Raw genomic sequence first — 13,202 nt, forward strand, 5'->3', positions numbered from 1 at the left:
GCATGATTCAGCTGGTTAATATGGTCTAGTCCGTATGATCAGGAGAGACCTCATTTAAAGAGATGACTGAACCTAAGATACATGGATGAAAATGGTAAACTAGACGAAATCAAGGAGGCCCACGCTTCACTGACTGCTGTTTGGTTTAAGTGTTAGCAAGATTTGCTGGTGAAACTCCTATAGGCAGTTTTCCATGTTTGGTTTTTGTCTCTTAACATGTGGAAGGTTATTGAAGATTTTACAATGGTGTGTATATTGTTTGGGGGTCGGGATAGTGGGCCATCCAATAAAACTGCCATTTAAAAGACCCTCACTGCAGTGTTGAGAACAAAAGTTTATGGGTCAATGGAATGTAGAAGGTACATTTCGGTTTTAGCAGCAGAAATTGAGGTGTCAGAGGGCAGTGGTGAAAGGCTACCAGGTTCCCTGTCACCACTGAGGAGTACCCTTGGTAAATGGGCTTCATCTCTGGTTATACTTATGAAGTGACTTAATCCAGTTCCACTGTTTTTATATCATCAGTTATTTTTAGTTACTTTGTCTAGAAACACCTAAGTTCCAAGCCCCTCAAATTCAAAGCTCATACTAAAGTACTTGATAGGAGGACAGCGAGTTGTCTCAGCGGGTAAGGTTACCTGTGGCCAAACCTGACCAGAGTTCTGAGTCCTGGGATCCACGCGGTCAAAGGGAGAATTGTCTTCCGAAAATTAACCTCTAACCTCAGGTGTGTATTGCCATGCCCATACTCATCATCTTTCAATAAATATCTTTAATAAGGGTTTTGGTTGTCTTAGATATTCCAATCTTGCGGAGTACTCTATGCCAACTGTTTTTAGTCTAACCACTTGATGGGGGGAGGGTGCAGTCCTTATGTGAAATCACATGGTTCCATAGCTTTGACAGCTCAGCCACCAAGCACGTTTCCACTTCTTGTTCCCTGCCTCTCTATATTGTAGACCAGAAATACACAATATTTCACGGCAGTTTCCCGTTTGTGCGTTATGGTGGTGTCATCAATTTTGCGGTGGTTAGGAGGTAAGCACATTTTTGTCCCCCAAATTCTAGTGGGTCCGGTCCACTTCTGCGGCATTAGCTAGCCTAACATTTGCCAACTTGCTGACTGCTTTTAAGTCGAACATTAAGGGTCATTTCAAAATCTTGGGTACTGTTGTGTGTCAGCAGTACTCTGCCCACTTTATACAGTTCGGGTAGTTTTATTTTATCAAAACCTAGTACTTAAGTATTAAAGCTAGGATCATTTGGTACCTATTAACAGACTAATCTCACGGTAAAGTTTTGTCAAGTGAGTCAACGTATAAGTAGATGTAAAACGGGAAGGAATTCAGTTTTGTACGTTACGGAGCATACGGTGTCCAAAAGTGCGGGGTATATAGAGTTAACGTGTCTTTTGCCTAAAAGAAGAAATACTTAAGGATTTTTGTGGAGGTGGAAGGACGAACTTCCTGTGGTACTGCAGGAAAGATAATTGAATAGAGCCCCGATTGGATTTTCAGAACATTTGCATGATGCGGGTCTGAGAAGAACCTGTAACAGCGGCCACGATCATGGGTACAGTTTACATACCCAGACTGCTTCTGGTTGGAGGGTCGAGTGAGATGAATAAAGCTCCTGGCCTTCATGTTCTATTAAAAGTGCATATCGATAAAACTGCACCCATGCTTTGAACAGCTGTTGTCTCGTGCACCCAGGCTACAGTGGCGTTCTTTAACACGTGCACCAGATGAGTTCGGATACCAGTGGCTAAAGCCCCTGCAGAGCGCACAGATATATAAACAATTATGTCCGTCGGCAAGAACCAGGTTCTGGGGTCATATGCAAATTGTATGCAGCATGGTTGCAATGGCGACCGGAAGCTAGTGCGCAGCCGCAGTAGATACCGGCGTTATAGCTCTTACGTTAAATATCGCGTCATCACCAAGCGCCGAAGCAAGGGAAGGTCCCATCGCACCAGCGGTCCGTCCCTCCCCACTGAGCTTTTCCACACGTGCTGCTGGCAGCCTAAGTGTCCGCACGCGCTGACTGCTCCTGGCTGTCGGTGTCTCCTCCGCAAGCGCGCAGGTCTCCGGAGCGGCTCGGTGCCCTCACGTACTTCGGTTGTGCGGCTGGCTGGGTTCGGGCGAACTCTGGACGCAGGTACTCTGGGGAAAGGCTGCGTCGGTGTTCTTTTCGGGCCCGCGGGGCAGGCTCGAGGACGAAAGCCCCTGTCTGGGCTGAAGCCGGCGTCTTCGGGCTGCCTCTCTTCTGGACGCCCAGCAGACAGATTCTCCCGGTCTCGGATACGCAAACAACCCTCGGGGCAAGGTTTTTGAGCACTTCAGGGGTGTGTGACTTTTTCCCACACTCAGGGATCTCTCTAACGGGGGGAGTGCAGAGTGGGTGGGTGTCAAAACCGCTTTCCGAGAAACGTGCTCAGTTCCTGGTAGGAATGGTAGGTTTTGAACTAAGGCGGTTTGATCCCGAATCTTCTGCTCCTAAGTACTGCAGCATATCCGTTCGTTTATACTCTGTCCCGTGGAGTTTCATTCAGGACGCCTGACAGTACACCTCGCCGCGCCTGGCACAGGGTGCTTGCTGTGTGCACCTGAGTGGATACAGCGGCGGTTCATCTGGCTCAGTGGTTCTCAACCTTCCGAATGCTGTGTTCCTCAACCATAAAATTCTTTTCATTGCACTTCATAACTGTAATTTTGCTAACTGTTATGAATTGTAATGTAAATATCTGATGTTTCCGATGCTCTTACCGTGAGGGGGTCGCGACCCAGGTTGAGAACCGCTGATCTAGCTGGTCATGGTGGCCCAAACCTTTAATCTCAGCACTTGAGTGGCAGAGGTGGGAGAATCTCTTAGTTCGAGGCCAGCCTACCTGGTCTACAGAGTGAGTTCCAGGGCAACTCCGGATACACAATGAAACCCTGTCTCAAAAAGCCAAGCAACCAACAGAACAGAACAAGAAGAAAGGGAGAAGAAAGAAAACAATTTATCTTGTTTTCTTTCTGTCCAGCAGTGCCTTCCTCATCTATTCGGCTTTCTTAGCAAAAGTAGCCATAGGTCATTATCAAATACCTTACTCTAGCTATTACTTTTACATTTAATTTTGTCTGTGTAGTTCTACCTCATTTCTTTTTAAAATTACTCTTAGAATTAAATTTTATAGTCAAGGGCCTTACCTGATAATGGTAAGTATCCTGGTAAAGGGCTCACCTACTAAAACAAAATTTTATACTTTAAAAATTAGGTACCCATTCATTTTTGTGGGTCTTTATGTGTCTGGCAACATAGAACTTACAGACTGAACTGACTGATCTGCAAAGAAAGGGGCTCAGGTGGAGTTGGGTGGACAGAGTGTGAAGCTCTACTGCCGTGGGCTACTTGATTTCTTTATATTGCTTTGCCCTTTTAAACAGGAGCCATCTTCGTGGCGGCGGTTTATAGTAAGGCTTGCTAAAGCCGGTGTTGGGGACGGAGATTGTGTTTAGAATGCTGCAGGTGCTGGAGCTTTAGACTCACAGCCTTGCACTCTGATACTTGGGATTGTTGCTGATTTACTTTGGTGTATTGTTCTAGGTAATCAGATAGGTTTTGCATTTTATTTTATTTTGAGGATACTAGAGAAATTGAATCTAGGGCTTCCCCCAGCTAGGCAAATTATGTACCACTATACACTCATGGCCCATATTTGTATGTATAGAAATATGTTTTTTTATAAGTGACATGTGGGTTTTAATTTTTCTTATGTTTTAATTGTGTGTATGTGTGTGTTGTGTTTTGTTGCATGCTGCATGCCGTAGAGTGCATGTGGAGGTCAGAGAACAACTTTTAGGAGTTTGTTCTCTTCCCTTTTTTCACAGTGGGGGGTGTTTTTTGAGATGGTTTCTCTGTGTAGCCCTGGCTGTCCTGAAAATCACTCTGTAGATCGTTCTGGCCTCGAACTCACAGAGATCCACTTGCCTCTGCCTCCCAGTGCTGGGCTTAAAGGTGTTCTTCACCACCACCCTGCGGTTCTTTCCTTTTACCTTGTGGGTTTGGGGAATCATATTCAGGTCATCATGTTTGGCAACAAGCACCTTTCTTTGAGCCATTTTACCACACGTGAAATTTCTTTTCTAATATATTCCAAGCAAAGTTTCCCCTCCCTCCCCTCCTTCCAGTTCCTTCCTCCCAATCCCATCCATTCCCCTCCACTCTTCTTCAGATACAGATGGGCATCCACTGGATATCAGCCAGCCATGGTCTATCAAGTTGTAGCGAGACTAGGCTTCTCTTCTTCTGTTAAGGCCAGATGAAGCAATCGGTGGGAGGAATAGGTTGCAAAAGCAGGCAGCGGAGTCAGAGATGGCCTCTGCTTCCATTATTAGGAGGCCCCCAAGAAGACCACGCTTCATAGCTGTAACATGTGCCTGGGTCAGTCCTGTGCAGGCTTCCTGGTTCAGTTCCGTCTCTGAGCCCTTGGGAGCCCAGGTTTATTGGTTCCGTGGGTTACTTGTGATGTCCTTGACACCACTGGGTCCTGCAATCCTTCCTCCCCTCTTCCAGAGGGTTCTCTGAGCTCTGCCTAAGATCTGACTGTGGGTCTCTGCATCTTTTTGCATCAGTTGCTGGGTGAATTCTCTCTGATTGGCTAGGCACCAATCAGTTCTGACTGGACCACACATAGGAATGTTACAGAAATCAAATCATAAAAGACAAAACATCAAAATAAAAACCACTATTTAGAAATTACATTACATTTTGGCCTTTTTTGGTGCCCCCCCCCCCCCCCCCCGGTGCTATATATGTGTATCAGAATGGTGTTTATAGTGCTGGGAATGCCGCTCGGATGGTAGAATGCTTACTCGCCTAGCATGCCTGAGGCCTCAGGTTTGATTCCCAGCATAGCAGAATCTCTTGTGTGGTGAGATACACCTGTACTTTCTGTAATCCTAGTACCTGGAAAGTGGAGGCAGGAGGATTGGAAGGTTAGGGTCATCTTGAACTATATAGTGAGTTTAAGGTCAGCCTAGGATACATCACACAGTTAAAGACAAAACCCAGTAGAATAAAATAGTATATCATACTTAACTTGCTACTCTTTTGAGTCTATAGATTTGCCATTTTATACCTTAATCATTATTTATTTGGTTTTGTTTTTTCAATACAGGGTTTTTCTGTCACTTTGGAGTCTGTCCTGAAACTCACTGTGTAGATCAGGCTGACCTCAAACTCACAGAGATCCGCCTTCCTCTGCCACCCTAGTGCTGGGATTAAAGAGTTGCACCACCACCGCCTAGCTTTTATTTATTTTTAACACATGTCCTGACTCTCTTCTCTCTTTCTTTGTTGGAGACAGGGTCTCTCCGTGTATCCCTGGCTATTGTTAAACTCACTATGTAAACAAGGCTGATCTCCAGCTTACAGAGCCTGCTTCTGCCTCCCACCCCCCCCCCGTTTTTCTTCAAATTCCTTGGTGATATAAAGTACACTTCTCTGCAGCACTTGTCTCTTATGCCTTAATTTCCTGATTATAAAACTGAGACCTGTGGAGCTGTTTGAACATTAAGATTGTAATTAAGATTACAAATGTGCCTGGCACAACCCCACAGAAGGCTGCTAGCTGGTGCAGCTCACTCGGATGTGCTGTTTAGTTCATCTGCATCTCCTTTCTGTTTTCGTGACAGTCTTTCACCATGCACCGGAAAAAGGTGGACAACCGAATTCGGATTCTCATTGAGAATGGCGTTGCTGAGCGCCAGAGATCTCTTTTTGTTGTAGTTGGGGATCGAGGAAAAGATCAGGTAAGACCTGGTAAATGCTTTGTGTTCTGGTTACCTGGTTGCCAGGTTACCTAGGCCATTTGAGGTTTCAGCACACAGTGCCATTAGGACCCCTTGACTGGTAAAGTCCCTAGTGGGAACATTTGTTCAGTACCTGGAAATGGTAAATTTTTTTATATTTAGATTTATGAGTGGGTGAGCCAGTGTCTTTAGAATGCAGAAATGATGGACTGACCTCTAGGTTAACCATATGTGACCTGGCTTCTGTTTCCATCTGGTTATTTCTTTCCTTGTGACCTTGGTGCTTTTCAATTGAGGTCTTGGGCCTGGCGGTTCCTATGGTGTCTTTGACACTGAGATTCTGTGATTTCTCTTTCTTGGCAGGTGGTTATTCTTCATCATATGTTGTCCAAAGCCACCGTGAAGGCTCGACCCTCAGTCCTCTGGTGCTATAAGAAAGAGCTGGGGTTTAGCAGGTAAGCTTGACCTCTGGGTGTCATCGCCACCTTTCAGTTCCTGCTCTTTAAACTCCAGGAGAAAAGCCCTGGAATGTGTGAGGATTACCACAATTGCTCAGGCCAGTGTTTGCCCTAAAACAGCAGCCTTTGTGTTTCCCAGCCTCCCCTTTCCTGTCTGCTTCTGCTTCAGATCATGATGGCACTGCTCAGAGACATTCCTAGAGGTTTGATGCCTAAGGGAACAACGCTGCTCCCTTTCTCCTCTTCAGAGGGTCCTTAATAGGTTCACTGTTTATTATGCAGTTAGTTATTTTTACACCACCACACTGTCTTACCACTGAGCTCCATATCCAGACTCCTGGTGATAGGGCTGGAGAGATCATTCCTTGGCAAGAGTACATGCTCTGCATCCTATGGACTGTAGTTCAGTCCCAGCAGCCACACAAGCCAGGCTTCCTGCAGATGCCTTCAGTTCCAGCTCCAAAGACCCAGTGCTCTCTGAGCTCCATCCACGGACGCCTGTGTTCATGTATTCACGCAGGCACAGGTACAGATACACACAAATAAATGAGCCTTTCCAGAAGACGTGCAGGGGAGCTCCAAAGCAAACACCTTGGGACTATTGGAAATAGCACAGTTCAGGGCCTAAGGGGTTAAGTTTTCAGTTCTGCTTAGGGTTGAGTAATTTGGAGCCAGAGTGCATCTGTTTCTTGTCTTGATCATCTCTCATCTCTAAGAATCTGTTCCGTGCTTCATGGTGAACTAGTTCTGTGTGTGTTTCTGTCTCCCTGGTAGGAATATATGTCTAAGTGTTGTGGGGAGCTGCGGGCTGCGTTCCTGCCGCCCCGGCTCCTGGGCCACCTGGCTAGCTTATGCCCCAAAATAACAACACACAAACTGTATTCTTTTAAACACTGCTTGGCCCATTAGCTCTAGCCCTTACTGGCTAATTCTCATATCCTGATCAACCCATCTCTAATAATCTGTGTAGCACCAGTCTTACCGGGAAAGATTCAGCATGTCTGACCTGGCAGCTTGTTCATCGTGTCTGCCTCTGAGAGGAGCTGCCCTGCATCTGCCTGGGAGAGGGGAGCATGGCGTCTGAGATCACTTCCTCTTCCTCCCAGTATTCTGTTCTGTTTACTCCACCCACCTATGTTCTAACCTATGAGGGCCAAGCAGTTTCTTTATTTTTTAACCCATGACCTTCCTCCATCATCTAAGGGCAATTGTATGGAAGTCAGTTTCTCCCAAAACTCTTGTGGAAAGATGCCCCGATACAGGGCACCTCATAGTAACATGGTAGTCATGTGGGAGAAACCTGGCAGTTCTCCCATAACTCTGGAGGAGTTTGAGATGGAGTAGGCATTACACCTCTGAGGTACCTGCTTTTGTGGCTCCCCTGAGCTTCCTCAGCCCACCCCCTGAGGTCATCACTTTTCCTACCTACCTACCCAGTACATGTGGTTGTCCTGATGGTCCTCATTTGGCTTGTTAGCCTCAGATATGTTCAGCTCTGTTCACTCTCGGGTCCTAGCTCACCGCTATTTCCCACACTGCAGCAAGTCTCCCTGCTGGCACCTGTGCTGAGGCTGCCATTTCCATCCCCTGACACTGACTGCTGAGACCCTTGTTTCCTGTTGGCCACCTCCTCGAAGCTCTCTCCAGCTCTTCTTAATGAGACTTTCCTCTGGTCTGCAGTGTGGATTGATAACTTTTTTTTCCTGTCTGAGCAATAAACTTATTTTGTAGATGTTTTCTCTCATCTTTCTAGTTTCTCTTTTACAATCATATTGTGTTTGTGAGTGGTGAGGGAGAGGGAGAGAGGCGGGTGTGGGGGCATGCAGTGCCATAGCACACACGTAGAAGTCAGATGACACCCTGCAGGAGCTGGTTCTCCGTCTACTGTGGAATCCCTTAAGACCCTCCACGTGAGCGGCAGCTGCTCTTAAGCAGAAAGCGCTGAACCATCTTTCCGGCCCCCTCCATGCATTTTTAAATGATCGCTAATAAACCAGCTGTGTATGTTAGAATTCTGGTTTATTTTAACTTTGCTCTTTTTCTCTCTTTCTCTTTTTTTCCTTTTTTTTTTTTGTTTTTTGTTTTTTGTTTTTTTGTTTTCAAACAGAGTTTCCCTGTGTAGTCCTGTCTGTCCTGGAACTTGCTCTATAGACCAGGCTGACCTCGAACTCACAGAGATCTACCTGCCTTTGCCTGTGCTGGGAATAAGGGCGTCACCACTGCGTGACTGACTCTTTGTTGTTTTGTTTAGTAAATAAGAGATTGATGTAGAATCAGCTAGCACTCAGTATTCTGTGCAGATTTTCTTTTTAGATTTAACTTACCTGGTTTCGCGTTTTATAATTATTCTGTGGCCACCGTCTTTGTGGTCGTGGCTCCTGTGGCTCGTGTGTGTAATACCAGCAGCACTCAGGAGGCTGGGGTGGGGAGGATTGCCGAGAATCCCAGTGTCTCAAACAATGTAGGAGAGTGGGGAATCTATCTGTACCTCTTTTATCTCTTCCAGCCGACTCCCAGTCTTGATTTTTCCCAACACCTCGAAAGAAAGGACTTAAGGAAGGAGTTGGAAGTAACTTTGTCCATGGGCCTCAGTTAGCATAGGAGGTTTTGGCCCACAGAGGAACACCTCGGTTCTAGCTTTTAAGTTTGAAAACATCTGGGTGGTGGTGGCGCATGCCTTTAATCCCAGTACCTGGTAGGCAGAGGCAGGCTGATCTCTGTGAGTTCGAGGCCAACTTGGTCTACAGAGCGAGTTCCAGTACAGCCAGGACTACACAGAGAAACCCTGTCTTGAAGGGAAAAAAAGTTTGAAAACAGTGATTGAGTTTTCCTTAGCTAGAGCGGAGGGAGTAGCTCAGTGGGGTTTGCCTTGTAAGTGTGAGGACCTGAGTTTGATTCACAAAACCTACTTTAATATGAGAAAGCCAGGTTAGTGGTATATACCTGTGGATAGCTGGTGCTGATGGCCAGCCTCGCTTACTGGATTGGTGAGACAATCAGGACAGTGAGAGAAGCTGTATAAAATTGTCAGCTAGAGACCTGGGTAGGGATAGTGCATGCCTTTAATCCCAGTACTCGGGAGACAGAGGCAGGTGGATTGATCTCTGTAAATTCGAGGTCAACCTGGTCTACAAGAGCTAGTTCCAGAACAGGCTCCAAAACTACAGTGAAAACCTGTCTCAAAAAAAAAAAAAAAAAAAGTCAACTAGAGGCCACCACCATTCTGAAAGTCTCGGATTGTTTTATAAAGGACTAATGGGGGCTGGAGAGATGGAAAAACTAGCCGCTTTTGCAGAGGACCCGTGTTTGATTCCCAGCACACACATGGCACTGCACGTACATGGTGCACAGGCATATAAGCAGGTAAAACATCCATACATATAAAATTCTTTTAAAAAATTTAAAAGATATCTAGATATCTCAGGGATATCTAGATTCTGTCTCAATCCTTCGTTTTCTTAGCGAAACACTGCCTTTGAGACATGACCCATACTGTGGACAGAGAAGTGAGGAAAGATTTGTCTAGGAACCATGTTGTAACCTGCTAGCCTCTCATCTTTCCCAGGTCTTTGGGAAGCAGCACGGTTAGTGGAAACATTGGTTTTGGACTTAAGGTAGTGAGGTATCTAGGTTTGGTCTTAAGCTTTGGTTGTTGCCAAATAATTAGACTTCCCTGCTCCTGTAGCCCATCTTCTACAGCATAGTGGGGTAGTTTACACATGCTCCAAAGTGTCTCACATGCCTGTCTGTGTGTGTGTCTGTGTTTGTGTTATGCGTGTGTGGAGGGCAAAGTACAGCTTTGTTGAGTTGGTTCTCTATCTTTGCCTGGGTTGTAGGATTGGACTCAGGTTGTCAGGCTTGCTTGGCATTTGCCCACTGAGCTATCTTGTCAACCTGCAAAGCCTGTCGTGCCCGCACCATCCCAGTACACCTCCATTGTCCTTCCCCCTGAAAGTGAAGCAGTCAGCCCTGTTGCACTCGCCGCGCCTTGTTCCCACCAGCTCTGTGGGTCTGAGGATCACTGAGTCTCTCTTGCCTGTTCTAATTACCTTTCTTGGGATGGTGGTATTACAGTCACCGGAAGAAGAGAATGCGGCAGCTGCAGAAGAAAATAAAGAATGGCACCTTGAACATAAAGCAGGACGACCCCTTTGAGCTCTTCGTAGCAGCCACAAACATTCGCTATTGCTACTACAATGAAACCCACAAGATCCTGGGGAATACTTTCGGCATGTGCGTCCTCCAGGTGGGTGGCTTAGACTGCCTGATTCCCTACGGAGAACAGGGATATAGTAAGTAGAGAAAGTTCACATTCAGATATCACTGAAGACTTGCCCACTTTTAAAAGGAAACTCGGTTAACTTGCCCTATATAAAATTTCTATAAGAATTTCTGCACCTGACTAGAGGTAGCAGAAAGTAGACCATTGCACCATCCTAGGTGGTTCCTACCCACCGTGACTGATACTGAAGTTCTGGGCCAGTGGTGCATACCCTTGGATGCTGAGGCAGGAGAATTGTGACTTTAGACCAGGCTGGCCTTCACTGTGTGCTCCTGTCTCATAAAAGGAAACAGCAGTCCAGCAGTCTAGCCTGGTCACCCTAGGGGCCAGGTCTGTGCTGGAACTAAGACCCTAGCCTGGTCCCAGTTACAGCCCTACACCTGCACACCACTCCCACCTGCCCTGAGCCACAGACGGCCACTCCCTACCCCATTCATTCCCAGTCTGGCCCTTCAGAGCCACATACTTCCTCTCAGCACAGTTGATGAAGGTCTTCACTGGTATTGGTTTTCTCGCCGACAAGCTCATCAAACGCATTTCTCAGTTCAGGTGGTTGCTATCCAGTGTTTGACTTCATAGGATATTTGTGATCCTCCTTCTACACCCACCCACGACAGACGCCTGTGCTCAGCTCCATTCAATTACTCACATAGGTGCTAGGACCATGGTTATGTAAATTTGAAAATGGGAAGTCAAGAATAGGAGTTCTTAGGTTTTTTTCCCTCATCTCTAGTGAGTTGTCTCCAGCAAGGCTGGCTTCCAGCCCACTTGGGCTGTCTCAGTGGTTGTTTGATTTTTTGTTGTTGTTGTTTGTTTGTTTGGTCTCAGTGTTCTGCACCATTATCAGGCACTGGAATACACTGGGCAGTAGCGCCCCCATGTGGTGTAGTTCGGTTTTGTCAGTTTGTTTACAAATTGTCCAGAAAAAGAAAGATACTTCTGAAATTGAATGTGAGATTTGGAAGACTTGCTTCCAAATACTTCATTAGGTTATATTACCCAGTTCTCCTGTACTCCAGGAATGGGCTGTCTCCTGTGGTACCCTTTGTTTGTTGGTAGGAAGGTGTGAGAGGGGAGGTTTTGGGCTTGTGCCCTGAAGCCCTCATTGCTGTACCACTGCCCCTTTCTAAGGTCTCTGATTCCTCCTAGGATTTTGAAGCATTAACCCCGAACTTGCTGGCCAGAACTGTGGAGACAGTAGAAGGCGGTGGACTGGTGGTCATCCTCTTGCGGACCATGAACTCGCTGAAGCAGCTCTACACAATGACCATGGTAAGAGTGCTTCCTGACTAACAGAGCACTCTGCTTGGGCTGTCGTGTGGGCCCCTCCAGTGGGTGCTCCGCACAGCAGCCCGTCAGCTCCATCCCCTCACTCTCTCATCAGTGGGCGCTGAGTCCCTGAATGTCACATGTGTTTTCGGACAGGTGCAGTTCCACACTGGCGAGGTGCAGTGCAGCTTTTGGTTGTTTTTGCTTTGTGATACAGTCTCACTTTACAGCCACGACTGGTCTTGAACCCTGGATCCTCCTGCCTCAGCCCTGAGTGCTGGACTTGGGCCCAAGTTTGTGTCTCACACAGAGGGATGTGTGTAGATTTCCTCGCTGGCACTCATCTTTCGAGGGGAAGCAAAGTAATAGTTGCTGTTCTACTTCTGTCTGGCAAGAATTTAAACTGTGGGGGGAACTAGTGCCCCTCCTAAACAAGGCAACGACGAGGTGGGGCTGTCTTGCCAGGTCATTGTCCCAAGAAGCAAGTTTAAAGTTATCCCTGGGATCCAATGGCTCAGGAATGGTGCTGCCATGGCTCTGGCATCCAGTGAGCTGTTTTTCCTGTGAGATGGGCTTTCTTCAACCTGTAGGCTGTGTCTACCACTCCCACACCCACCAACACTTGCCACTAAAGGCCCCCTGATACCTTCAGACATGTTTGGCACTTCTACCCCAGGCCCTTTGTGCTGAATATTCCTTCTGGAATGTTCCTTCTGGAATGTGCTTGTCAGGTAGTGTCACTGCCTGATGACTGACATCCTGGTCAGGGTTATTGTTGCTGTGATGAAATGCCCTGACCAGAAGCAAGTCAGGGAGGAAAGTGTTTATTTGGCTTGCACTTCCATGTCACTGTTCATTGAAGGAAGTCAGGGCAGGAACCTGGAGGCAGGAGCTGATGCAGAGGCCATGGAGGATGCTGCTTACTGGCTTGCTCCTTGTGGCTTGTTCAGCTTGCTTCTTATAGAACCCAGAACCCCCATCCTAGGGGTGGCCCTGCCTACAATGGGCTGAGCCCTCCCACACGTGCCCCACAGGCTTCCACCTCTCTGAATACTCTAGCCTGTGTCAAGTTGACATAATTAGCCGGATTAACTAAACATTTAAATATATTAGCTTATGGGGGCCATTCTTACTCCAGTCACTACAGTTGTGTTTCTTCAGAGCACTTGACAGTTCCCAGACATTGTTTGTATTCTGTCTGTCCTCTGCTGGTGGACTTGGGGAGAGCAGACTCAGCTGTGTCCACCTGGCATGCATGAAGCACTCGTTAGACACTTGTGCGTGAGGGAATAGACGACTTTGTGCCCACGTTACTTACTCATTCCGTCTCTTGTGCTTGCTCTTGCTCATCCATTCTGCTTCTCGTTTCTGACAGCCCTTCCCTGACTACCTTAAGTAAGT

General features: G+C 46.9%; 1 protein-coding gene across 1 annotated transcript in view; it reads left to right on the forward strand.

Moving 5' to 3' along the window:
- Window positions 1–1,954: 1,954 nt before the first annotated feature.
- Nat10 (N-acetyltransferase 10) overlaps window positions 1,955–13,202 on the forward strand; it is a 41,610-nt gene continuing 30,362 nt past the window's right edge. The window contains exons 1-5 of the mRNA XM_057781787.1: window positions 1,955–2,154; window positions 5,676–5,792; window positions 6,156–6,247; window positions 10,325–10,496; window positions 11,682–11,804. Of these exons, the coding sequence (XP_057637770.1) occupies window positions 5,685–5,792; window positions 6,156–6,247; window positions 10,325–10,496; window positions 11,682–11,804 (495 nt within the window). The 5' untranslated portion in view covers window positions 1,955–2,154; window positions 5,676–5,684. The remainder of the gene's footprint in view (window positions 2,155–5,675; window positions 5,793–6,155; window positions 6,248–10,324; window positions 10,497–11,681; window positions 11,805–13,202) is intronic.

This window comes from Chionomys nivalis, chromosome 9 (assembly GCF_950005125.1).
Source record: "Chionomys nivalis chromosome 9, mChiNiv1.1, whole genome shotgun sequence".
NCBI lineage: Eukaryota > Metazoa > Chordata > Mammalia > Rodentia > Cricetidae > Chionomys > Chionomys nivalis.